Source organism: Cuculus canorus, chromosome 2 (genome assembly GCF_017976375.1).
Source record: "Cuculus canorus isolate bCucCan1 chromosome 2, bCucCan1.pri, whole genome shotgun sequence".
Classification (NCBI taxonomy): Eukaryota; Metazoa; Chordata; class Aves; order Cuculiformes; family Cuculidae; genus Cuculus; species Cuculus canorus.
Window position 1 is genome coordinate 142,143,808 of NC_071402.1, and position 27,480 is coordinate 142,171,287.

At 42.0% G+C, this 27,480-nt stretch overlaps 1 protein-coding gene across 19 annotated transcripts in view; it reads left to right on the forward strand.

Moving 5' to 3' along the window:
• The window catches only part of KIAA1217 (KIAA1217 ortholog), a 362,749-nt gene extending 335,567 nt beyond the window's left edge, over positions 1-27,182 (forward strand). For 6 of the 19 annotated variants that reach the window (XM_054058359.1, XM_054058354.1, XM_054058358.1 and 3 more), the window contains 10 exons: positions 4,901-5,031; positions 5,268-5,415; positions 7,056-7,557; positions 8,280-8,460; positions 14,813-14,967; positions 15,580-15,726; positions 19,085-19,204; positions 22,613-24,301; positions 24,761-24,883; positions 25,646-27,177. In XM_054058359.1, the coding sequence (XP_053914334.1) occupies positions 4,901-5,031; positions 5,268-5,415; positions 7,056-7,557; positions 8,280-8,460; positions 14,813-14,967; positions 15,580-15,726; positions 19,085-19,204; positions 22,613-24,301; positions 24,761-24,883; positions 25,646-26,140 (3,691 nt within the window). In that variant the 3' untranslated portion in view covers positions 26,141-27,177. Of the gene's footprint in view, positions 1-4,900; positions 5,032-5,267; positions 5,416-7,055; positions 7,558-8,279; positions 8,461-14,812; positions 14,968-15,579; positions 15,727-19,084; positions 19,205-22,612; positions 24,302-24,760; positions 24,884-25,645 lie in introns of all 19 variants that reach the window. The other 13 variants (XM_054058353.1, XM_054058352.1, XM_054058349.1 and 10 more) reach the window with 8 other exon arrangements.
• Positions 27,183-27,480: the final 298 nt, after the last annotated feature.

Genomic DNA, 27,480 nt, shown 5'->3' on the forward strand with positions numbered 1-27,480 from the left:
AGCAGATACTTGGAAAAGGATATAAGAACATGGCAAAATGCTCAGCGCGCATCTTCTTGCTTTTAGTGACTTGTAGCTCAGGGGATTTCCAAGCCAGAGATGGTATCTTTATATGCAAAAGCTCTTCATGGATTGTTTACTTTTCATTAACTTACCCATTTTTAAAAATTTATGTAAACTTCGTTGTGTACAGCATCTAGGCAGAATGAGTTCTATAGAGTAATTCTTTTTTGGGTAGAAAGAACCTCCTTTTGTTTGTTTTTCAATCTTTCATCTGTCAGTCAATTCCCAAACTCTTAAAACATGCACAGCACGGTATTCACTCTTGCCATGCTAGTCATCATGTTACAGCTGCTGTCCCACTCCCTTTCCTGATCATGCCTCTTCCAGCCTGAAGAGTCCTAGTCTTAGGTGTTCCTTGTGTACAACCCTTTCCATACATTGTGTTATGTCTTGCCTTTCTTTATGCCCTTTCTAACTTTAGTGTATATCTGTGGGATGAAGGTGGGGAGAGCCGTGCAACAGCTAATATCGGATGTGGGCTCACCATGACTTCATGCAGTGGCATGGTGATGGTGTCCCTGTCCTCGTGTTCCGCATGACCTGTCCATTTCAAATCCAACATCTCACTTACAATGGATGATTATCAATTCAAAGTTCATGACTGTGTATAAAAAATTAGAGCGTTTGGAGGTGATGGTTTCAGGTGGGGTTGGTTTTGGTTTTATTTCTCCTCTTTTCATAATCATTACTTACATTTATTAGGAGTTTAATCTTTGGTTTTTTCCCTGGTCAACTGGTATCAGGTAGTCCACTTGCAGGCTTTTGTAGTCACCTTTCATTTTCATGTCCCTGAATAATGTAATGTCTCTTTGAGACGTTTTTGCTCTACTATTCATCCTCTTTTCTAAATAATTAATAATATGTTGAAAAGCACCAGCCCTAGCATCAATCCCTATGGAATCCACCAGCAAACGACATTTGTTGAGTAAGCTGCTCATTGATCCCTCACTTATTTCCAGTACTTTATCCATGAGAGAATTTCCTCTCTTGTCCCATGGCAACTGTGCCTTCTTAAAAGTTTTTCCTCAAAATACCTTGGTGAAAGCCTTTTGGGCTATAACCTGTCCCCATGCTTATGTTGTTTCCTTGTGGATTAGTGAGACTTACCTTCTCTGTACACAAATCACATTAATTCCTCCCTAACACGCCATATTTATCCATTGCGCCACTAATTCTTTATTGTTGTTTTGGGGATTTTTTTGGTATCTATGAATTACATCAGTCTGACCGTCAGTCTCACTAGAGTACAGTTTCCAGGATAGCCCCAACCCCTTTTAAAAAATTCATTTTTATCGTCTGTGACACTTTCCAATACTTTGGTGCTAAAGCAATTTTAATCAAGAAGTTAGATACTTAGCGTTATTAGTTCTCCTGTTTCACCCTGGGGCTGCTATTGAACTCCAGGGCAAATACCGTCTCACCTGGGTAATTTCATGGAATCATAGAATCACTAGGGTGGAAAAGAACTCTTGGATCATCGAGTCCAACCATTCCTATCAACCACTAAACCATGTCCCCGAGCACCTCATCTACCCTTCTTTTAACTACCTCCAGGGATGGTGACTCAATCACCTCCCTGGGCAGCCTCTGCCAGCGTCCGATGACCCTTTCTGTGAAAAACTTTTTTCTGATGTCCAGCCTGAATCTCCCCTGGCAGAGCTTGAGGCCATTCCCCCTTGTCCTGTCCCCTGTCACTTGGGAGAAGAGGCCAGCTCCCTCCTCTCTACAACCTCCTTTCAGGTAATTGTAGAGAGCAATAAGGTCTCCCCTCAGCCTCCTCTTCTCAAGGCTGAACTATTAATTATTACTATTAATTTTGTCAGTTTGTTTTGTAACCTGTTCTACTGATACTGCAATCTGAGGCAGATCCTCTGATGCTTTTTTGCTTAAAAAAAATCTCTGCATAAGAGTTTGCCTTGGCTCCCCTGTGTGAAACATAGGATCAGAAAAATCATTTATCTTGTAGTAGCCTTCTGAAACTGCATAATGTGAGTGTCTTCTTAATTGGGTTTGCTCAGTCCAATGTATAAAGCCAATTTGTTCTCCCAGTTACAGAAAAGAAATGCTGGAGACTGCAGACTTTGGCCTCTGAAGGCTGAAGTTTCTTTTCCTTTCTAGGTAGCCACACAAGGCAGCTTAATATCCCGTGGGTAATTGCAGAATCACATGTCTTGTTTGATAGTATCACTGGATGGAATCAAAGGGGTTTATGATGACCCTTTATTTCTGCTCAAGGAAGAAAGGGCAAAGAAAGCCATTGTCAGCTGCCTAGAAATCTTTCCTTTATCCCTACATTTCCAAAACCATAAAACTTTCAGAACATCGTAACATTTTTTATTTTTTTTTTTTTTTATAGTTTGGGTTGGAAGGGACCTTAAAGATCATCCAGTTCCAACCCCCCTGCCATGGGCAGGGACACCTCCACCAGACCAGGCTGCCCAAGGCCCCATCCAACCTGGCCTTGAACACCTCCAGGGATGGGGCAGCCACAACTTCCCTGGGCAGCCTGTGCCAGTGCCCCACCACTCTCATAGTGAAGAAATTTTCCTAATATCCAGTCTAAATCTGTCCCTCTCCAGTTTATACCCATTCCCCCTAGTCCTATCCCCACAAGCCCTTACCGATAGCCCCTCTCCAGCTTTCCTGTAGGCCCCCTTCAGGTACTGGGAGGTCGCTATAAGATCTCCTCGGAGCCTTCTCTTCTCCAGGCTGAACAACCCCGACTGTCTCAGCCTGTCCTTGTAGGGAAGGTGCTTCAGCCCTCCAATCATCTTTGTAGCCCTCCTCTGGACCCATTCCAAATTTTTCTTTGTTCCTTTCTCTTCCTTCCACCTCTGAAAAAATTTAAGCTTCTGCCCTTGTTTTTTGGTTGCCTGGTGGATGCAAGTATCTGCGAAACTGCTTTCCTAGTGCTAATCTACAAAAGGGAGGGGGGGAGTCATAGTTACTCTGATTCCCAAAGTAGCACCGCCTAGTCCTGAGTGCATTAAGAGTGACTGTGAAGCATCATTCTGGAAGGAAGAAGCCTTTGCATTGTAGTGGGTGACAGAAAGCTGGATTCTTTTTCCAGCTCTTCTTAGACTCTATCTGTGCCCTTTATTGCAAAGGCAGACACAGAGACAGCAGATATCTGCGTTATTACAGCCTCTTCCACTGGAAAAATACCCCAAGAAACGTTCCCTTGCTGCCATCGTGTGGCCCCTTGGATTGCTTCCTGCAAAAATGCTTGTGCTACTGGAAATTGACTCTCCAGCCTTTCTCTAGGCAGTCTTTGGGAGAAATGGTCGTAAGTGAGAAGGGCATCATTTACCTCCTCTTTTCTGTGATCTGTTCAGAAGCAACTTGTGAATCTTATTTCAGAATTGTTTTATAGTTCCTATGGTTCTTTGTTTTCGGATTGAAATGAACTCTTTGCTGTGTGCACTTGATATTCAGATCCTGTTACTATTTCTGTTTCTCTGTATATCAGAGGTACTTTGTATTGCCGTTTGTTGTTCTGTGTGACTGTGCTTCCACTTTGACCTAAATGTGGAATGGTGCTGCAATTTGGCCACCTACTCCTCCCTTTTCCTCCTTATGTTGCTTATCCATAGTGACGGATCTACAAAGTGACCTTGCTGAAAATAAGTTTTTTCTGCTATATTTCCATGGCAGTGCTGGCACAAGGGAAGTGTGTGGAAATGCAAGACCATGCTTGGTGCAGAAAGCAGTCTTCCCGTACCTCTTTTCAGGCAATTGGCCTGTATCTTGGTTCTCTTACAGCAACTGCAAAACTGGTACCTGAGTGGATGCAAGAAATGAGGCGCAAAATTAATATGAGAGGGCAGTTTGTCAGTTCAGGGTTTAATTTGGATTGTTTTCTACCATGCAATTAAATCACTTATCAGAATATTCATGTTATTATGTTTGGTATCTTAATAGAGGTGGATTTGTCTTCCAATAAATATTCAAGAGATGATCCTTTTAAGGTATTTGAATGGGTTTTTATGTGGTTGTGCGTAATACATTTCAGCTTTCTTTAAGAAATCTTTAAGCTTCTGTGTGGAAACTTCAGGTAAAAAAATGTGGTCTCAGCCTTAAATGGAAAAAAGTGGCTCCCCCTCAAACAAAAATAAAGTGCATGTGTTTGAAGGATTGTGAAAATTTATGTGAAGAATGGAAGCGCTGGAAAAAATACTGGTGAAAGATGATGAGGAAGCACCAGATGGAGCCAGAGGAAGCACAGGACAGCACTGGTTGGAAAAAAAGCATCTGAAGTGATTCATTCTTGAATCTGAATGCTGCACACAGTGAGAGCTGCACACAATGCTCACTTGCTGTTTCAGTCTGGCTATTTGTGGAAACAACCCTGTATTCTGTCTAGCAGGACCCAGCAAATAAACAGGGTAGCATCAAGGGGCCATTAGTGCTGGGGTTTGAGTTGTTACTTCACTGTTGAGCTTTCCTTGGCACGTCATTAACAATGAGAAAATACAAGGTGCAAACCAGTACTGGATGTAGTGGCATATTGTGTCTGTACCCCTCTAGGACTTGCATCCCTAGAGAAATGGCTGCTAGGTGGTCTGTGTACTGAGGTCTATATACTCTGCACATCTGCAGCCTGTCAGAGAAAGCAATGACTTGGGCTAGTTACAAGCCTGTTGTTGTGCTGTGAACGTGAGCGTCCAGCATCCTCCCCTCCCCTCATGGTACCCCGCTGCTTTTCCAGCCCGTGGTGTGAGATTTAAAGATGCGAGAGTTGGGGTTTCTGGTTTACCTTAGTGCATTAATTGGCATATATTTGATTGTAATGAGAAGGTCTTGCTTACATTTTATGTCCACTTCTTTGTTCTGCCAGTGAATTGGAGGCGTTTGTCGAAGACCTGAAGAGGGATTCCAGTGCTTCCAGCAAGACAGTTACACTGAAAGATGTCGAAGATGGAGCCTTTCTTTTGCGTCAGGTGGGAGAAGCTGTTGCCACACTGAAAGGTATGTATTTTTACTTTTCACTCTTCTCTTTTAAACAGTGGCTGAGAACAGTTTTGCCTTTGATCTGGGAGCATTAACTTTCACTTCCCAAAAGATTTAAAGTCGGGATTAAGGAACTTGTTGCAGGGCCCCTAGAGAAAAGTAGACACTCAACTATTTAACATTCACCTCATAACCTGTTTCTCCCCAGGGCTTTTATGATTTTCTCTTGAGCTTTACAGCTATTCTCTTTGCAGGAGAGTTCCCAACGTTGCAGAATAAAATGCGTGCAATCCTCCGGATTGAGGTAGAAGCCGTGAGGTTCCTAAAGGAAGAACCACACAAGCTAGACAGCTTGCTGAAACGTGTGCGCAGCATGACAGATATCCTTACCATGCTCAGGAGGTGATTTTTCATTTTTCTTCGTAACTGAAGATTTTCTTCAAGCAGAGCTGGAGCAGCTTTTGGTCTTGGTCTCTTCCCCTCTCCCCAGGCAATTTTGAGGAATGTAACTTGCCCGCAGTATTTCATAGATTCTTGCTAGAGCCCTCTCAAGGGAAATCAAATTAGCCTTTCCTGTGCTCAGTGCAGTGGTTCTGTTCTGACCAACAGACCAAGTCACTGAGATCTTATGACTGAAATTAGCTCCATCTGAACTCAACACTTCCAGATGTGGGAGGTATCTGGATGAGAAAGCTTACAGAGCTAATTAGCTAACTGCAGACATTTACAGCAATCTAAGCTAATAGGAATGTTCTGAGATGCCAGTACATGCATCCCCAAAAATCTAACAGTAAGAAATAAAACAGAAAAATATTCTAAGTGGATAAACATATCCTAAAGCTTCCAAAAGAAAGAAATGTTTCTTCAGTATGCTTGTGAATTCATGCAAATTCTTTATTCTCTCCGTTGCAAGGAAGATGCATTAGAGAAAGTTGAAATATTACATAAAATTTGCTTCTCCTAAGTGCCACTGTTTAGCTATGTTTGTCAGAATATATGGGCAGCAAATGACTGCTGATTTATATGAGGCAATAGGCATTGAATTTAATTCCTCTCAAAACCGGTGAATCAGACCATCTGGTCAGTGGTGGTGGTCCTGATTTTACTTCAATTACAAGAAAATGTGAATCTTAAGCCTATTGTTGCTACCATTATTCTAAGGAATGGAGGGTTGTCATTGTTTCCATATATCCTGGAGCATATGTAAAATGGATTTGTACTAGCAGGTGGATAAAATGGTTTATGTAACAGGTCTTGTAAGAGCCATCACTTAATTTTCCACGTAGATAAACATCTGTATCCTTTTATATTAGATTCCTTTTCTTAAAAATGATGACAGTTATTTCCTGTCTCACCCTGTTGGGTAAAAAAAAAACAATGCTATGCATGCCAAAGTTTTACCAGAACTGTTTTTTTGCAGCAAAATTACGTATTAAGCCTCATAAAGTCTGTTTCAGTAATGGAAAAAATGATGGTGTTTCATGGCTAGCTACACTCCAAAGCTCAGCCATTTCACAGCTAACTGCCAGAAATAATTGACTCCTTAGATCTTTAGCTGATTTTACCCCAGGCTCTTGACAGATAGGACCTTCATGAAGTATCGTTTGAAGACTTCGTTTGGGCAATTTGCCAGGCTGCTAGTTCACATTCTATGTAGCTGCCACTTTCTGCGCTAATGGACCAGGAACACCTTGTTTAGCTAGATACCGTGTATAAAATTTAAGTCAACTGATTTCCATTCTCCCTCTAAAATCAACCCACTGTAATTCATTGTTTAGTCAAAAAGTTCCAGTGTGTCTGTGAAGGTTTGTAAACATTTTAAAAGACAAAATATCCTAATTAGAGTGGCCTCTTTAAAGTCTCTGATTCTGAGAGGAAGCTATGAAATCACACAACTGAGAGCACCAAGAAGGAAAAAACACCATTTTGATGTTTCCGATGTAGGTGCTTTTCCCTTGCAAAAGTTTATTGTTAAATATTGCTCATGACTCGCCTCTATGCTAACCACATTTCACACTGTTGTTTTCAATTTGGCTGGGCAGACATGTTACAGAAGGACTGCTGAGGGGTATGGATCCATCCCAAGCCGTGCAATATTCTGCTGTGGAAAAGGTCACTGCAGCTGATACTGTGAAAAAACAAGAGGAGCTCAAGCATGCCCAGGGGCATGCACAGCCAAACATCACAGCAATTACATCAGAGTCCCAGGTGTCATCAGTCAAGTCAGAAGTCGTCCCCGTCTCAACAATGACGGTCCACCATGTGCAAAGCTCACCTGTTGTCATCCATCAGTCTCAGCACTCATCAGCCTTGGTCAACCATGCCCAGGGTTCACCCACTGCAGCCAGCCACAGCGAAGGTGTGCTGGCAAGTGGCCACCTCGCAGCCACCCCACCAGCCCTACCACAAGAGCCCACAACAGGATCCCAGCCCACACAAACTACGTCAGCACCACAGGTGTCTGTCAATGGCACAACCATGCAAAGTCTTTTCATTGAGGAAATTCACAATGCAAGTACCAGAAACCGAGCTGTATCGATTGAGGTACGAAGTATTCTACTCAACCAGCTGTCCCTTCTATGGGTCTGAGCTCCCAGTCTCACTCTTGAGACTGCAGGTGGGATTTTTCAAATGCATTCTGAGGATTATGTGCTTAACTCCTAACTACACTGTGCTCTTCCAAAGATACCTTCTGATTTTAAATGCAACATGATAATAACATGTAACCAAAATTAGTAGCTACATTTTTAAAATAACCTTTATTCTTAAAAAAAGTTCCTTTTTAGAATACCTTGGTTTTGAACAATAATATAGGATTCTCTGGCAACACTTGCATCAGTGGATTTCATTCACACTTTAAATCTCTGTATCCCCCATTATGGAGAGGTAAAAGTGAAAGTGTGAAGTTCTAGTGGTTTCACACAGAGATATTGAGAACATCCACACGTGAACTCTCATACCTTATTACAGATGTGCACCTCAATCACCGGTGCAATATAGCAAGGCAATGACTCAGATTTAAATTTTACTTTCATTCTTTTAGCAAGCAGTGGCTGCTGCCAGTCTGTCATGTGTTTATGCCATATCTGCATGCACAATGGAAGTCAGAACAGTGTACAATTAATGTTAATATATTTCCTCTTGTTGCTGACTAGAAGTGAAAGAATCTGTCCATACTGACCTCTGTTTACACATGGATTTTTTTTAAAGTAAGTGATCATAACAGAAATCAGAAAGCTAAATAGGTGCTTTACTATTTTTTCTAGAGAGCTGAAAAGAAATGGGAAGAGAAAAGACAAAACCTTGATCACTATAATGGAAAGGAATTTGAAAAGCTCTTAGAAGAAGCCCAGGCCAATATAATGAAGTCAATTCCTAACCTGGAGATGCCTCCTCAGCCAGCAGCCGTGACTAAAAGGGATGCAGCGGAAAAGCTGGAAGTCTCAGGTAAGAGTAAATGGTGCTAAAGGATTGCACACATGGAAAAGAGGGGTTATTTTTCTACTTTCCAGAATGGTTTCAGTTTGCAGATTTCTGTGTTGTTGGTCATACCTGTGAGTATGTCCCTGAAGAATAATGCAGTTCCTGAGGACAGGATGCAATGATTTTACAGATCCCAGTGTGGGTAACCAGCTGCACACAAATTTCCCTGAATTGAGGTAGGGAATTTGTCCCCTGGAGATAAAGAGTCCTCATGAGCAGGAGAGTAAGAGTACACCTTGCTTTTGACAGAGATGAGAGTGTCTGTATAGTATGTTATATCTATATTTAGTACACGGTGTTCAGTTTTCCACTTGGAAGTTAAGTATTACAGAGAGGTCTGGACAAAAACACAAAGAGACTGAGCACAAATTACCTTAACATCAGAAACCTGAAAAGCTCCTTTTGTAGACATATTTATTATCAAAAGAAGATCAAGACGTGCCTGAAGTTTCTGAGGGTGAGGAGGTCTTTTAACTTTGCAGAAAATTTTCCAACAAGTTCCAGCAATTGGTTGCTGAAGCTAGAAAAAGCCACATTAAAAATTAGCTGTCAGTTTTAACATCTAGAGTAACCAATCACTGCAGTTTAATTATGAACATATGGGATTCTCTGCCACTTCACATCTTTAAGCTATACTACGTTTTCTTCTGAAAATCTGTTCAGACACAAGCTCTGTGCATGGTGGAAGACCTACTTAAAGAAACCCTTGAACCTGTGTTAAGTGGAAAGTCAGAGTATTTGATCTTAATGATCCTTGCTAACTTCATAATCTTAGACTATAAATACAACCAATGTTCTGGATGAGTGCATTAAAAGCCTGAAAATAACCTATATAACTGAGCTGCCCATGTAGGAATGAATGAGACTGACTTTCATAATAAACATTCTGGCTGTTCATAGCTATGATATAGATGTACTGAGTTTCAAGGTCAGATTGTAACCCTGTAGCAAAAAAGGCAAATGTCATAATGAAGACAATGGGAATATCTACAAGATACATGAATCTGCTCAGCAGTGCTGAGCTCTCACATAGAAATTCCCAGACTCAATGTTTTGGATTTCAAGGAAGACTAAACTAGGAGGGAGTCAAGAGGACAGCGGTGATAATGACCAGAACACTAAAAAAAACATGATCCCTGGGAAACAAAAAAGCAAGAATTGATTTTATTTAGCATGAGGCAGCAGAGGCTGAGGAAGGACAGAGCAATCTCTGAATACATAAAAATCTGCTTAAAAAACAGAAGAGCAACTTGCTTTGTGTGGGTAGGATAGCAGTAGAAGTTGACAGTTGCAACAAGGAAGATCCAGGTTACCTATTAGGAAAAAAAGCTCATCATGATAAGGAAAGTGAAGCAATGAAGGTGGCAGTTTGAGGCAATGAGAAGGATGTAAGATGCCCATCACTGGAGAGAATGGCTTAGACATTAGCATTGATCAAGAATGATAAAGGCAGAGCTACTTTGTGGTAGCAACATGATGAGGGGGGGTCTTCCAGTTCTATTTCTTTCACAATTTAAGATATAAATCCATGTCTGAATTTCTTCAAAGTTTAAGGATTAAAGAAGATGCCTCATGTAAACCTTGAATTTACATCATTAGCAAAACATAATTAGGTGCAAAATTCTTATCCAGCTACTTAAGCAATAGTCCATCAGGCTCAGCAGTCTGTGCCTGACAGAGGCAATGGGAGATACTGTCTGTGGGCAGCAGAGAACCTGGCCACCTTCTGCAGTCTGCTCTCCCTCAGCACCTCCAATTGATATTAAAAGGAATATTCCAGCCTCTTCCTTTTCATTATAGGCTTTTTATCCAGTAATTTCTCTATACCTGCTTATAGCATTTGCCTCCCCACTGCTGTGTCAGCAAGCTCCAGGAGCTCACTCCCCATCCTGTGACGGCTTGGTGTTTCACCTGTTTTAAAATTGCCTCATACCAGCTTCATTGAGTTCCCCTAATATTCTGCGATTTGACAAAACCCACATCTCTGCATTCCCTTTATAAAATCATGAAGGTAGTGGATAAACCTTGATCATATCCTGAAGATCTCAGCCTGCCCCATTGCCTCCATACTGCAAACTTGCAGCCTTTCTGGTCTCTCCATCTAGGCCAGCTTCTCCTTCCCCAGGCTCATTTCAGTTGCCCTTCTTTAACTCCAGCGTTTCCTTCTGGAGCTATGGAGACAAGAGATGCATGCTGCACCCAACAGGTTGATATGCCAAGATTGTAAATAGCTGCAAAAAAGTGCCCTGGGGCCCATCTACGCAAATTCATGTAGAATTTGGGAAGAATGTTATCAGATTCAGCGTTTTGGTCTGGGTGCACCTTTAGCACTGACAAGTTGTGGCTCCTTGGATGTTTAACAGCATACATCTTTAAAATTAATTCTGTTGAACCTCATAAAATAGTTCAGAATTCTGGCATGATTTCAGTGAGATTACTGGCTATCAACACAATTATCTTGTATAATGTGTGGCATAAATAGAAAATGTCAGTGAAAATAAATACCATATGGGTCCAGTAAGCTGTGTCATCTTAAAAAGCGCAGAACACAGTAACAGAGAAGTTTTTTAACGCGCATGGTTGAATAATCCACTTCTAGAATACAATTTTGCACAGTGTGTAGCCAGCAGATTTAAGGAGAAGTTTGATGAGGTTGAGACATTTGCCTTCTGTTGTGTGTGATGAATCCTGTTAATAGCATATTAGATTGCACCAGGGTGCGTGCACTAAATCACGGTTAAATCAAATATGCTTTATTGTTCAAACACACTACAATATCTTAACCTATTACACCTACTTTAAACGTATAAACTCACAGACCTGCCAGATAGTGCCAGCTCACCAAGTAAGAGAAGGAGGTGGAGCATAGTGCTTGGACAGTCAAAGTCGATAGGTACTGCACCTGACAGGGTGTCCCCTTGGTAACAAGACACGCACGTATTCCTTCCTGACCCACCCTGTCCAGCCCAGCTCCTTTTATTCTTTTCCCAGGAACTGCAAAAAAAGGGCCAGTGCATGAGCAGGCCAAGTGCCAGCTTGTTATTTGTCCCACACTAACTGCGATTCCAACACCATGCCCTGTTCTCATAACACCTTTCATGGCTGTGCATGCTTCTTGGGCTCTGCTTCAAGGTCTTGTAAATACCAGACAGTTCTGACTGCTTTTCTACGTTTTTTATCCGATTCCCTGCCTGTTGTCTGCCTAGTTAAGTACAAACAGTCATATATTTTCTCACTGCAAGTTGGCTAAGAATTGATGCATAAGCTAATTCACTACTTTAAAATTCGACTGTACAATACTTTAACAATGTATGTACATATATATATAGTTTGTCAACATATATATAGATCATGTCCAACAACAGACCATTATTTATTATTTCCAATACATGCCACCACGTGGTCCATTGTTGGGACACAGCGATATTCAACTACTTTTTAAACTTACCTAACATGACATTCGAGTGTACGATACTTTAACAACTTATATGTATATCATTTGTCTATGTCATGTCATGTACAACAATAGACCACTATTTATTATTTCTGATACAAATAGTAACGCAAATACAAAAACAAAAAAACCTTTTTCTTCAATATCTGGTTAAATATCTCACATGCCAACTCTTCTATGATTCAAGATGGAAATGTCGATTACAGTTCACTGTAGACTAGGAAGCTGAGCAACATAAGGAAAAGAGGCCACCTACCTACTAATATAGTGCATAAGACATTTTTGCCATACATTAGCGTAGTCTTCTGTTGACTTTGCTGCAGAAGCCAGATAGATCACGTTGCCATCATACGTTGTTGTCTCAGCCATTCTCCACACAGAACCCAATTAAGAAACTTTTTTCTCCCCTGCAAAGCACAAAACAAAGTAAAATTACGCACTTTATACAGTTTTGCAGATGATTGCAAGTACTTCTTTAGTGTCTTGAGTCTAACTTAACTTTGTTATCACGATTGCTCACTGAAAAATATGAGTGTCTCTAGAATATACATTATAAGCTGGGTACCTTCATCTCTCTCTGTGTCTTCATATGTGCAAATGACCTGATTTTTGCAAGTTGGAGGTAGTTTGCTTATGACTACTAAGGCTACCTCATATTGTTTTGAGATCATTTTTAGACATGTTGAACTTCTTTTTTGTACAAGTAAAAATTTCTGTGGTGGGAGAGATTAATTCCAGTCTGGCCGTGCCTGTCAATGAATGCTCAGTTCAGTGAAATGGCTAGCAATGAAAAACTCCTGTTTGGTGTACAGAAGTGTTGAGCCCTTCAGCACCAAAGAAGATTCCATAATGTAGTGGTTTTGATTGTGGTTAGTCTCTGACCGAGTGAATTTTACTGGTCCATTTATTCCTCCCTCTGTAAATATGCTAGAAGAACTCAGTTAATTTTTTCCTCCCAATTTTTTTTCCTTCCCATTTAGACTGGAGAAATAACATTGTTTATTAAAGAAAATAGAAATCCAGCTTTGAAGTTTTACTTCTTGCCCAGTGTTGCTGCATTGACTGTGAGCGAACTCCATCACTACCTCTCCTTAGTGACTCCATTTAAGGGATGTGAGGGGATTAGCCTTTGATAGCCTGTGCACCTGCAACTCACTCAGTTTCTTTTGCCTGTGTCTCCTTTTTTTTTCATTTTTGAAAATGGAGGTGGATGAATATTACACAAATATGAAAGACATGATAGGAATCATTCTGTCTTTGTGCCTCCCATGTCTTGCATCATCCAGCCTTGCTCTTGTTAAGTGTGAGAAAAACTTTAATGTTCTTGTAGTCAGAGCTGCTACCAGTTTGAGGATAATACATTGAGCACATTAAAAGGAGGAGGGATTGCACAGGCCCTGCATTATAGTCTGCTAAACACCATCTTAGAGAATTTCTCTAATTTTACAGCAGCAGGATGTCTGATGTCATAAAAAGCTTTTTGGTGTGTATTGACCAAATAAGTGGTCTAATGTCAAATGCATCTGGAAATGCACTGTTCTTGCAATCTTGCGAGTGCCAGATAAGCAGGGAGAGAAATAGTACCACAGACCATTTCTTTAGGCTTAACCAGTTTCAAAGAACATTAGAGCTAAGAAAGAAACAAAGATAAAGACTGGGTCAGACAAGGGCTCTGCTCAGCCCCAAGGGCCAGCTGGCATGTTGGAGGAGCCTGACACAGCCCTGCAAGTGGGCAGTTATGCAATAACTTGCTCAGAGGGAATACTTAGCACTAAAGCAGCTGGATAATCCCAAAAGCAAGAGGTTTTATCTTTCTGGGTTATATTTATCCCAGCTGTTTATATAACACTGAGTAGCTGTGGAAAGGTCGTTCTGTCACTTTTGAAAACAAACATTGTAAACGGCAGTGTGAACATGGTGGTTGTTGCCATGTATGATGCTTCTATGACCAGAAACACATAAGGCCAGGTCACAAGCAGAGTAATGCTGCTTCTGGAAAAATGCCATCCCATGACAGTGGGGAAGAGGAACAACACCTCAGCAGGGAAGCATCGTGGTGAGGAAATACCAGTCTGAGAAACTGGTCTTCCTTCGAAAGGCTTTCCTGAGAAAGTAAGTGCTGCTCTGCTCAGCTGTCAGATTTGGTATTTGAATCTTTGTGGGTTAGCAAAATACACATATAAGGCTCTCATAGGATAACTAAAAGGCAACCGTATGCTTTGCTGAAGTAGTTAGTAGTAAATACTGTGGAAACAAATGGTCTCTTAGAAGAGAAGCAAGTGCAGTTGCCCTTGGCGCTCCTCTGCCTTGCTCAGGAGAAAGATGACTCACTGAAGTGGGGAGGTGGCATCTCCAGAGCAGTATTTATGTTTTTCCTCTCAGCCTTTGTCTAAACTTAGCTAGTTTTGTCCAGTTATGAAATGGACGAGACACTTCAGCTCGTCTGCTAGCAGTTTGCCAGCAGCACCTCCCAGGCGTGCTAGTTGTTTCAGAATTGCCGAGAATGACAAGAAGCCTCCAGGTTTGATGTCTTGCTTGTAGCCATGCCAGTGGCCACATTCTCAAGTGTTCTGTGCTGTCAGTCATGTACACCAAGGCTTGAAACACAGCCACAGTTATGTGGAGGATGAGAGTTTTGCTGAAAATTTCTGGGTGAAGTGACATGTTTTTTCTGGGCAAGTGCAGCACTCTCTGTTTTTGCACAAGGTGTTTCCACTTGAATCTCAAATGTGTTTCTATTTGTAGATACTCATCAGCAGGACCTTTCAAGATATGTTTTTCCTTTCCAGTTGAGGCAAGGATGCAAATACCTTTTGCCCTCATTCACCTGTACTCACTTTGTGCTGCTCTGTTTGCTTGCAGAAGAAGTTCCTGATGGAGAACAGGATAATGAGAAACTGACCAAGTCTCCACCTCCTCCACCTCCGCGGCGCAGTTACCTGCCAGGTTCAGGACTAACCACAGCGAGATCAGGAGATGTTGTCTATGCAGCCAGAAAAGAGTCTGCTGCTGCCAAGGTTTGATGATTCAAATTCTAGGCAATCAGACTGTTGATGAACAGAGAAACATTCTCAGGCTTGGGCTGTGTCTATAAATCATGAAGTAAGTTGAGACAGAGCTGTGTCCTGGAGAGCTACTGGAACTCCATAACAGGAAACACACCTGTTAGGCCAAATGAACTAGTAAGGTTTGATCTGCTCTGTTTAGAGGAATCTTGCTTCTCCTATCTCCTGGCAGTGTAGAAGGCAAGTCACAGGCTGCTTTCATTTAGAGTGGTAAGAAGATTAAAAATAAAAAAAAGCAAGCCTTTCACAGACGAAGAAAATCAGCTCAAATTTAAGAGCATTTTTACAGAAATGTTGCAAATTTGTTTCTTTGAACTTCATTTTCCCATCTGTTCTTTTCCCTGAAGGAAGTGGAGGGAGTCCCATGTTTGGAGGCTTTTAAATTTGTGAACATGCTATCATATCAGCAATATTGTTTGCTTTTGATCTGATGAAGTAGCGGTCTCCTTAAAAAAGAAAGAAGGGCCTTGCAACAGGGCAACTGCAGTAGTGTTAGATTTTTGGTGTTTGCTCTGCATCAGAAGGGTTCAACTGTATTATCTGTGCTTTGTCATCCCTGTGCAGGAATGCAGTGAAGATGCTGGGCAAGTATCACAATCCAAAGCCCCTAAAGAGGATCAGGCATTGTCTTGGAGCACAGAGCATGCTGTAGCATCAGCTTCAAAAGATGAAGAGGAAGAGGAAGGAGATAAAATAATGGCAGAATTACAGGTATGTCCTTTGGGTTTCACATGAAGACATCTGTGACCAATATCCCTTCTAGGGCCTCAACACAATTTATAGGTCCGAACATGAAGGAAAGGAGGCCTGTCAGTTGTACCTGGTCCTGCTTTATTGCACTGGAGGGGGCACATTTTGTAGGCACCACCTAAATTTTGTTCAAGAGGTCTAGAGGTGAGAGAATGGTCGAGAATGTAGGGGTTACCACTGAAGGATCTTACATAAGTGCATTTCTTACTTAGTACCAGACCAACAAGGTGCCGAGAGCCCATCATTCATGTTAACATTTGTGGGAACATAGATTACGGGATCTGCTCCTGACAGGTTGTGCTTACTTGTTCTGTACCTCATCCAATGTTTTCCAGAGTGTTTGAACATTGAGACCTTTGCTGTTCCCTGTTGTGTTACTGGTACATTACTCTACCAGTGGCATAGGAGCAGTGCTCTCTTGCTGGTCCTTTGGTTGATAGAACATGGGCTGGTTTAGTTCAGCGATGGCAGTGCTGCAGTAAAAGCCAACTATTCCAGCTGCCATCAGCAAGCTCCAGCAGGGGCATCCTCTGTCCTCTTCCATGCCCATGTGAGGAAAGGCCATGTGGATCAGCTTAACTGGCTATAACTTCTGTTGTTCGGGTATTTCAAAGCACTTATTGTGCATGACATGACATGATCCTGCTGTCCATCTTCCAAAGGGTGGGTTTGATGCTGCCCAGGGAGTGTTTGCAGCCCAGGAAAACTGGATACTAAGCAGAAACTGTTACTTGTGGTAGGTGCACCCTGCCTAACCCTCACCTGCTGGGGTACTGGGTTCAATCAGTGAAGAAGTAAAGGACAGATACAAACAGTTACCCTAGTAAACACAATATAAAGGAACACATTTATCAAAGCAGACAACAGTTTTTGATCAGATAACAGGTTTGTCTGCTTAGACAGAATTGTATATATCTGTAAACGTTCTTGTCAGTCGTTTGATTAAACTTCATACAACATTTTGATAAAAAACTGGCACCATGGAGTGTACCAAAACAAAAAAAAAATCATAGGGTGATTGAGAGATTTCTGCTCTGAAAGCATTGCCTTTTATGCAGGTAATTGTAGTTATGTCCCACAGACACCAGCTCCAGGCCCAGTGCCACTCTGTATTTTCATCAATGGCATGGAAATACATGTAAAATACTTACTGTTTAAATCAGTTTAATTAAAACTAGAGAAATATGAGAGCAGGGAGACGATAACGATCACTTAATGGTCATAATACCTTCGCTGAAATATGAAGTCTGCATGAAGAACAACAAATTTAGGCCAGACCACGAGTGCATGTCTTGGAAAGGAAGAGCAGTTGGAGTAGCAAGTTGACAGGAGCTCCCAGGTCAGTGCTGTTGCCACAAAGTTAGTGTCTGCTTTGGAGATAGATGTGAAAACAGGGAGTGTTCTCACTGTATAGGATCTGTGAGATCGGCGTTGGGCTGTTGCATCCATGACTAAGTGTCCATGCCTTCCCTGTCTGAAAAGGCTGTTAGGCATATGAAGGTTTGGAAGGTACAATGTGGAGGTATATTCATGGGAAGTACCTTTTTAATCTGGCAGGAAAAGGCCAGATACTAATATCAGCTGCTATAGCACAAAATGTATATGGACAGTGTTATAGATACATCAGAGCAAAAGTGATAAATAAACAAATTACCAAGGGAAGTAGTGGATTCTTCTTCACTTAAAGACTAAGGACTCAGAGGATGCCTTTGTAGATGGTGTGCCTAAATCAAAAGCACATCACTGTTTTACAGATTGGTAAACTGGGGTGAGTCCATACCCTGTATTATGAGGAGAAAGACTGCTTGTTCTAATAGTTCCCCGTTGTCTTAGTTACTTTGGTCTATAAACACATACAAATAAGACATAATGGAAAACCAAAAGAAACTCTATAGCCTGAATTTTGCACTGAATTTTTTCAGTATTGTTACTTTTCTCATTTTGTATAAACATGCAATGCGTACAAAGTGTACGATATTTAAAGAACAGGCCTGATTCTAATCTGTAATCAGGGCTATTAATTTCATAAGAATTCCCAGGAATTAATAAATAATTAATTTTCCTAATACATGGTAGAAGGATACAATCTTCTTGCATGTCACAGTGTGTTTGACTCCTGTAAGCACCTCACTCCCTTATTCCCCTGACTGGCAGAGATGTCCTGCCTGTACATCTCACCAATAGTAGAGCATGCCACTAGAGGCCTGCAGAAATCTCAGTGATGCACGCTCAGAGGCAACACTGTGCAGTGGTACCAGTGATGATTCTGCTTCTCTGGATCTGGGAGCTGAGCCAGATGGATAGAGAAACCCAAAGGAAAGAAGATAGCAAGATAAAGGGCAGATAAGTCCAGGCCATGTCCTGGGGTACACAGGGTGGGAGGCCAGTGATTCACAAGCCTGTATACTGGAATGTTTCCAGACCAGGAGGAACTTGAACTGGACTGTAACCGTCTGGAGCGTTACTGAAGGTGGCGGCAAAGAAACATGTCTCTAAATTTTAAAAAGAGTTTGTGTGGGGGAGAAGTGGAGTTACGTAGCTCTTGTATGAGGTACTGTGAGACAGAGAAATCTGGGAGCTGAGTGGACAACAAGGGGTGGGTAAGAGGTATTAGATGCTGCCTTCTCTCATTTATTGAATGTGTAAGGCCTGCTGCTCCCACTTCTTCCTCACATTTCTGCATATATATTGGTTCCAGATGAGAACATCTGGGGAAGAAAATTTATATTTCCACTCTGCTTGTGCTACCCAGGGAAACAGCAAACGCCTCCTAATACTTACTGGGAATGGAAGTGAGACAGCTTAAATGAAACACAGGGGAAGTGTTTGGGGACTGTAAATGGAGTAAACTGAGCTAAGCAGTGGAATTTGTTTATTTTAACAAATAAAACCACAGGTTTAGTTAATAAATCATGAATGTTGAGGCCAAAATAAGTCTGATGTGGATTTTGAGGAGATGTCAGACATTAGGAAGTAGGTGGTGTCGCAGGCTCAAAGTTTGTCATGGGCTTCCTACTTAAGTTTGGATAGTTTGCAGCACCTCTGTGTGCCTTCATCTCCCCATCTTTAAAAATATGGATCAGCTTTTCTCCCTGCAGGGGACATTGAGGTTAGCATTATGAGTTAGAGAGCAGTCTTGGCAGATTGAAGGGTTTGCCCAATTTATCTTAGTCTGATAGTCTGAAATCTCTTATTATCTCATGAGGCTGTTGAGTTGTGGATGTTAAAAACAAATGCGCTCTTTGTAGATGGTCATCTCCAGACATTTCTGTATATAAGCACCTTGGTCTCCTGATAACCTGCAGTATTTATTTCCTAGGCTTTCCAGAAGTGCTCTTTTATGGATGTAAACTCAAACAGTCATGCTGAACAGTCCAGAAATGATACACATGTTAAAGACATAAGGCCTGGGACTTTAATGCATCACAAGGAAAAGAAGGTAACAAGTGGCATTTGTAAACATGCCACCCATCTTGGCATAACCTTCTTTTCTTCAAAACTAATCTTATATCTTGCGTATTGTTCTCTCTAACCCCCACCTGCCACCACTCAGTGGTTTCTTTCCTTTTATCTCAGTATGGCTCAGAAACACTCAAATGGAATGTTATATCAATCTACATTATGTGTCTTATTAGCAATTATATAAGGGTTGCATGAAGTTTTATGGTTCTTTGAAATCAAAATTAAAAGAAGATTCATCAGTTTCCACCAAGAAAATGCTCATACTCCTCAGAACATCCTTCCAGTGCCTTTCTGGCAATAGTTGGAGAAGCATTTCTCTTAAGCTTTGTGCTTGTCTTGACGAGAAAGTGGTCCTCTCAGTCTCAAGAGCCCCTTTAGAGAATTTATGCTTTATTTAGCTTCATTTGTTGATCCCAGATATCTTTATTAAATATTCAGAAATCCCATTCAGTTTACTGGAAGATAAAGTCAAGGTGGATGGGCCAAATTTGCCCTTATTCTAAAAGTTAGTGCACAAGATTTACTCTTCTGTGATGAGACTCAGGAGAAGTGTCTGGGGCCATAGCCAAGCCAGGATGAATTTCACAGCTGTGTCTGGACTGGGGTTGCCATTTGAGTTGATTGGTCTTAGTGGCATTTCTGCCTTTGCAGATCTATTTTTAAGTTTAAGAATAGTGAGTTGAATCATTGCTGGGTTTAGGAAGTCATGCAGGCATGACAGTTTGTCAACCAAATCCCAGTTTGCAATGAAGCCGGGTGTGATGAGGAAGAAAACACAGCTGTTTAGCACAACATTTCAACTTTGTCATGCAATTTGTGTGTGTGTTTGCAAATTGGAAATAGCAGCAATACCTCCTCTTTTGTAGCATCATGAGTAGCTCCAAAGGATTTTATGGGAGACATTGCACTTCAGCTTCACTTAACAGAAACTGAGGCAGGGAGAGAGAAAATGACTTTGCCAGGTCCCCAAGGCAGAGAAAGAACCCACTGCCCTAACCACAGTCAGCTGCATCTGTATGGGGCACTGTGGCTGTAAAGTACGAGGTGACAGCTAGATGGTGGTGTCTGATATGTTATTAACATCAAAATTCATAGTCCCCCAGAAGGCACTGCTGCCCGGTTAGGGCATTGCACACAAGGAGTTGGCTTGGAGCTGCTCAAACAGCAGTTCTGGTCTACAGCTGGCTAGGTGAGGGTTCAAGTGCACGGATATGAGTAAAATCACTTTGTTGTGGAGTGTATGGTAGTGTCATGGAGAAAAAAAATCTCTGTTCATCCTCATTACTACTGGTGTCAGAATGAGAAGGTCATATTGTTACATGAAAGCCTGGGTCACCACTCAAGACACTGCACATCCTGTAGCACAAATCTTTCTTTGAAAGGTGCTGCCAAGTAATTGCCATAAACTGCTATTTGTTGGAATAACACAGAGTCCAGGAAATTAAGGTTAATGGGATCTGGTTTTATCATCCGACATGATAGACTGTTTATTGGCTTTAAATATGGAACCTTATGGTCATGAGAAACTCATAGAGGAAATGAATTCTGTTGTGGTTTTATTTTTTAGTAGAAAGGCAGCAGTTCCTAAAATGATATATATTCTACAGTGACACCACAAGGTGTTGTGCTGATGTTTGGAACGAGAAGTGGAAATTGCTAAAAAAGATACAGAGATCTGAAATTAGAGTTCAGTCACCAAGTCAGCATAACCACAGGCAACAAGTGCCATTAAATGTCCTGACCTCATGCTGGGAGCGTTGGGTAAATGTAAATGGGATAGGAAGGCACCTACTCACTTAGCAAGTCTGGGCCTGAGGTGACCATGAGCCCTGACATTTTTCCCCTGATACCAGCTCTCAGCACAAAGTGCAGACAGTGCCAGGCTGCCCACTGATACCTTGCTGGCTGTGGCTGGTTTGTGTGATAGCTCCTCCTTATTTAGAAATAAGAGGGATGTCAGGGTATTCAGGAAGCAGCTGAAAAGCCTTGTTACTGCTAATAAGCCTCTGTAGAGGTGAACTGCAACTCTGGTTTATCAGCAACTTTCTTGCTCCTGCATTTTGATTGTGTGTAAAGTTTTTCTGTGTAAAATCCTCAGACCGTATATAAGAAAATATCACATGAAGTGTAGAAACTACACATTGTGAACCGTCCTATGCGTGGAGAGTACATGCACTAGCCAACTTGTGGATTTCTGTGCTGTCACTCATTCATCTCAGCTGGGGGAGTGACTCGTCTAACCGATCTTCTGCACATCTTGATGCTCATACAAGTATAATCTGTCCTTCTGGTGTGTTAGGAGTCAGCTTCTAGTCTCAAGTAGTGTCAGCAGTAATGCTTTATGCTCACTGGCTTCAAGCACTTGAGGCCAGAATAATTTCCTTCTTGGTGAGCCATGAAATTTTAACTGTAGATTTCTCTGTTGCTCGTTCATAGGCATGGCGTCTCTTCTGGTCGTTCCCTTACTCTAATGATTCGTGTTTATCCTAAGCTGTGACTAGCACTTAACAAACCAAGGCCCAGGGAAAAGCCTGCTATTATGAAACACTCATTTGAAAATAAAGAAAAATGTCTCCTTAATTTGCATTGCTGGGAATATATTACTTGTAAACTAGGGGATTACCTCTCTGTGTGCTGTTTAAAGGCGTTTCTATAAATGAATGTAGATCAGTGTTTCGTCCTGCACTTTCACAGGCACTGCAGAGTGCCACTGGTAATTTTGAAGGAGTACTTTTAAGCTGCAGCAAAGATTTAGAAATGCACAGACTGTGATCATATTAACTGTGATGGAACAGTGCTGCTCAGGTGTGGGCAACATTAGAAGTAGCAAATGTCATCAATTGAAAATCAGCTTTTATCATACAAAATTTCCTTTCAAGGCTAGCCAGACTGTTGCATTCGTTGCTGAGGTGAGCTAGCAAGCTGTAGCGCCTGCTGTCAGCTCTTTCCACGTCAGGCTTCCTTTGATGCGTCCCAGCAGAACTTAATAAAATACTGTGAATCTTTTCAACTTCAGTCTTTCACAAACTAGGAGTTTTCTTTAACTGCCAAGGAAGCACTGTGTTGGAAATAAGGTAATTAGTGTGTGTTTGCATATTCTGGAGGCCTTGTTAAGACAGGAGCCCTGCGTACCAACCCATGCAGGCCACATGCATAGCAGAGAGCAGTAACATCACATGCTGTTCTGCCAGAATTCGGAATTTTTGCTCCGAAGAAAGACAGGAATTAGATGACAACTTCAGATATGCTTCTGCAGCAGTAAACAGAGTGGTGAGTTCACAAGGTCTGCACTTCCCCTGAGGATATGATACTTTATTTTTGGGGAAAAAAAGTCCTGTAAAGGTAACAGCCCTGAATAACTAAGTAATCCGACTTTCCCCCTTAGGTGTATGGGGCTACAACAGGATCTCCCACAGATAGTGACCATCATAAAGAGAAGAGGGAAGGGAAAACTGAAGAAGAATTGAGTTCTGATTCATCCAGCACAACTGACAGTAAAATTGGCTTTTCAATAAATGGGAGTCCTACATTTAGCAAGGGTTTGTTTGTAGATGGTAGAGACTATTCTAAGAAAAACCTCCAAAATATGAGCACAAACCTGTCTGGTGTCAGTTTGCCAGAGGAGGACAAACGAAGAGGGGCTCAAGATACTTTAGGATCCCATTTTCCAGCTGTTGATACAGGAAAACAAAAGCTAAATGGTGGACTCTCACGGGATGCTTGCCAGGGCCTGCCACAGATTGAAGCCTTGCAGACCACGGGCAAGCATATGCCTATCAGCAGCATTACCCCTCTCATGAGGCACACACAGGAGGCTACAGGGCCTCAACCTTCATTGCAGGAGCAAGAAGCTGCTGCAGTCAACTACAATCAGGCTGTGCTAAGAACCAAAGTGTCCAGAAGTAACAGTGTGAACAGCATTGAAGAGATAGACTCTCCAGCTAGCTCTCCAAGTGAAGACAACCCACCAACAGAAAACATTGCCTTCATGATTACTAAAACTGCTGTCCAAGTCCTCTCAAGTGGGGAAGTTCATGACATAGTCAGCAGGAAAGGTGGAGATGTGCAGACAGTGAACATCGATGCGAGGAAGGACATGGCATTGGAGAAGGGTATCCCAGAGAGCACAGACAGTGACGAGCCAGTGGTGTGTCTGGACAAAAAACCTGTCATCATCATTTTTGATGAACCAATGGATATTAGGTCAGCTTATAAGCGTCTTTCTACAATTTTTGAGGAATGTGATGAGGAGTTGGAGAAAATGATGACAGAGGAAAAGATAGAAGAGGAAGAGGAGGAGGAAGAAAATGAAGCACAGGAAATCTCCAAGAGCCAGAAGGAAGAGCCACCAGTAGTTAATGACAGAAAAGCAACTGCAGAGTATTCAGCAGCGCAGGGTCTCAATGAGGGTCTCACGTTTAATCTTCAGTCTTCCTCTAACCCTGCAGAAACCAGACCTCCTGCAGAGGAGGAAAGCATAAAGACAAATTTTAACAAATACCGTCAGATCTATGGGCTAAACACAGACACAAACTTGGACTCTGCCGATCAGTTTGGAAGCAGGCAGGATGCTAAGAAAAAGTTTAAGTTCAAATTCCCTAAGAAGCAGCTGGCTGCTCTGACACAGGCGATACGGACAGGAACCAAGACTGGGAAGAAGACCTTGCAGGTTGTGGTCTATGAAGAAGAGGAGGAAGATGGGACCCTGAAGCAGCACAAGGAAGCAAAGAGATTTGAAATCACCAGGTCTCAGCCAGAGGACAGTGACAAAAGTCCTTCTGGGAAACAAGAGGGCCCCCATGGAGCTGCAGTGTCCTTTTCCAGAACTGATGAAATTCGGCAGAGTACATACCGAACACTAGACAGCCTTGAGCAGACTATAAAGCAGCTGGAAAACACCATCAGTGAAATGAGTCCAAAAACTATCCCTGAAAGCACACACAGCTCTGAGGGAAGCACTGTCCCCTTCTCTGCCCAGATAGTACCAGAGACCCCGCCCCGAGAGCTTGTAGTGCTGGATGAGAGCCTTGCTGGCGTAGAGTCCCCTCCGTCAATCCCAGGCACTTCACGTAAGGTACCTTAGTCTGACAAATGAAACCTCCAGCTGCTTTCTAAAATCTGCAATAATCACCATTAAACAAGAGGGCCTTGTGATTTGTTCGCTTCCTTTCAGGTGGCTTGTTTGGGCTCCCCAGGAGGTGTCTAACAGCTAATAGACTGTGGGGTTTGGGGTTTTTTTTTAATCTTTGCTGCTGATTGGTGATGGGCAAATGCAGGGGAGCTGGGTCAAATAATCCGCTGTGTGAAATGACAAGCGTCACTGACATGAAATCCAGGCTGATCAGTAGCTGAGCAGTTTTCTCCATTTGATTCTGGAAATTAACGCCTGTGGTGTGAAGCTCCTGAACTCTCCCTGCATGTAGTACTGTGGCTTTTTTTTTGGCGCATGGTGTGCATCCTCCTCTTCAAGCACACTGGTACTGATCACGCCTTCTCCTTGTCTTCCTCCCTGCCCCTCCACTCGTTTCCGCAGGGCTCCAGCACTGCCTCCCAGACAAGTCGGATGCCGGTCCCCATGTCTTCAAAAACTAGACAAGGAAGCATAGAGAAGGCAGGCAAACAGCACAAGCTGCAGGATCCACGCCAATACAGACAGGTAGTTTTACCCTAAACCGGGTGTTTGGATGGACATTTCATGTTGTTTGTCTGTTTAAAAACTCGAGTAACTGACTGAGATTATACCAAATAATGGATGCCTGTCTTTCAAGTGAGGCCTAACTGGACATCCTGGATCCTGGGGGCATGACAGTATCTACTGATCTTTTCACCATGTTTGTGCATGCATGTCTGCAATAAAACACCTGCTGCTTTGGGTTTGGTTTGGTTTGGTTTTTGGGGGGATTTTTTTTGTGTGTTTTGTTTTTTTTTTTTTAAAAAAAAACCTCTGGTATTCAGCTGTAATTTTAAGATTTCAACTACCTGTTTACTTCCCCTTTGGTAAATGTGGCAGTTCCTCAGGAGAGCTGGGAATGGTTCTGTTCAGAAAGCCTATACAGGAAGCCTTGGACACTAACCTGTCAGTGTGATAGATGGCAGTAGATGCACGTTAACTCTTCGGCCAGATGTGTCTGTTCACATGTTAATAACCCAGAAGCATGGCCAATGTAGTGTCTGGTCTGTAACCCATAGATCGCGTCTTCTCACAAAGTCTTTGTTCTCTCTCTCTCTCTCTCTCTCTCTCTGCATTCTTTGTTGGGCACTTTTGGGTTTTCTACCAGGTCCAGTCCATGGCTGCAAGTCTTAGCTCAGGCCTCAAACTGTTAATTCTTATTCTCTGCAGGGCTGTTTTCCCAGGTCCTGTTGGTTTATCATGTTACTGGCTTTCTGACAAACTGTCTCCTGCCGTCTTTATTTGCAGGCTAATGGAAGTGCTAAGAAAGCTGGTGGGGACTATAAGGCTACTTCCCCTACCCTACCTGCTTCTAAGATCCCAGCCTTTTCTCCCACTTCTGGGAAGAGCAGCTCAGCACCTGCTTCTAGCGGTGACAGCTCTAACCCTCTTACTCCACCTACTAAATCCTCCCTTCCTTCCTCTAACCTTCTCGGTCCTCAGGCAGGTCGCATAACTTACTCTACCTCCCTCATCCCCTCTGTCTCTAATGGCTCCTCCAAGTTCCAGAGCCCCACTTACCCAGGGAAAGGTCACCATCTCTCGTTCTCACTACAGACCCAAAACGGCCGGTCACCCCCTCCTTCTTCCTCTACCTCCCCCCCCTCCTCTACCTCTCCCACCTCACTGAACCAAGGTATGAAGAGCATCAGGACAATCCACACACCTAGCTTCACCAGCTACAAGGCACAGAACGGAAATGCCGGCAAGTCCACGCCCTCCACGGCCAAGGAGCCATCCTAAAGGCTAAGCACAGCACACGTGCAAGTTCACCAAGGCTTTTTGTTCATTTTCAAAGAATCCACAGCCAATATTTTAACCAGGGAATGTAACCATTTTGCTGTATTGCTGGAGGCTTAATACTAATCACGTGCTAAATACTGAATAGTACACTAGATTAGAGTGAAGCTTTTTTGTAAAACTCTTGCTGTTGTAATGATAAATGAGTGTTTTCTTCCTATGGGCAGCACCTCTTACGAAAAAGCACGAAGGTGTGTGTGTGTGTGAACTCGACTGCGTGTGCACAACGGTGTGCTGAGCATGGGGAAATATATGGCTAAAAATTTAGTAAGTTGTTTTGTATAAAGCTATTTTTCATTAAGGGAACTAGAAGTGAACAGAGCTATACTAAAGTGTGATTATACACAACTGTAAAACTGAAACTAAAATATTTTTCTTTTATTTTGGTGTTATTTAGCTTTGTTACAGATTTCTATTTTTGTCAACAAATGTTATGGTTCCTTTCAAGATCTTTTTGCCAAAACATTTTGATACTATTGTAATGTACATTTGAAAGTAGTATGCTGGACAGTAAACCTCTACACAAGGAACAGAACAAGACTGGTCTTAGTGTGTAGGAGGCAACTCAACCTATTGCACTGCCATTCAGATTATATTTAAGAATTAGCCAAGCCAAGAAAAAAAAAATTGTTTCACATGTATAGGTAGTTGCTGATTACTTTTTTCTTAGCTAAATCCACCCTCTTTTCCTTCTGTTTTATTTTGCTGAGACCTGGTAACCCATTAATGTATTGCATTGTGGATTTTAAACTGTACACTTCTGTACTGTTCTGTATACTGGCAAACGTTTGTACATATCTATAAATATATATATAAATAAATAAATACTGTATGTGGCTGGGCACATAGAGTAGTTTTACCACACCAAAGTTAATTTTTATGCATGCTTAAAAATATATATGGGGCAGGGTTGAAGAAGATGGATCAGTCAGGATAAAAAGCATAGCTCATGGTTTTGTAAATAAGTTTATTTGTATAACACCATAATGTAATATACAGAACTATGATAAGCAAAGATCTTTACAAGAATAAAGGGCTGCATGCTTATGTATTTGTATTTTGTCACTAATAACTTCTATAATGGTCTCAGCTAGCTGTTACGCCTTTTGCCTGACAGCATGAAACCATCAGGAGAAAAACTGACTTTATTTTCCCCAAACTAAAGCCATACACAAGTATTAGTTTTAAAGTGGGGTGTTTCAAATTTACCTGGACAAAAAGCTAATAGTTGTAACACCAGATTAGAAGATTAGCAAGGATAAAAAACGGTACCGGAACCTTTG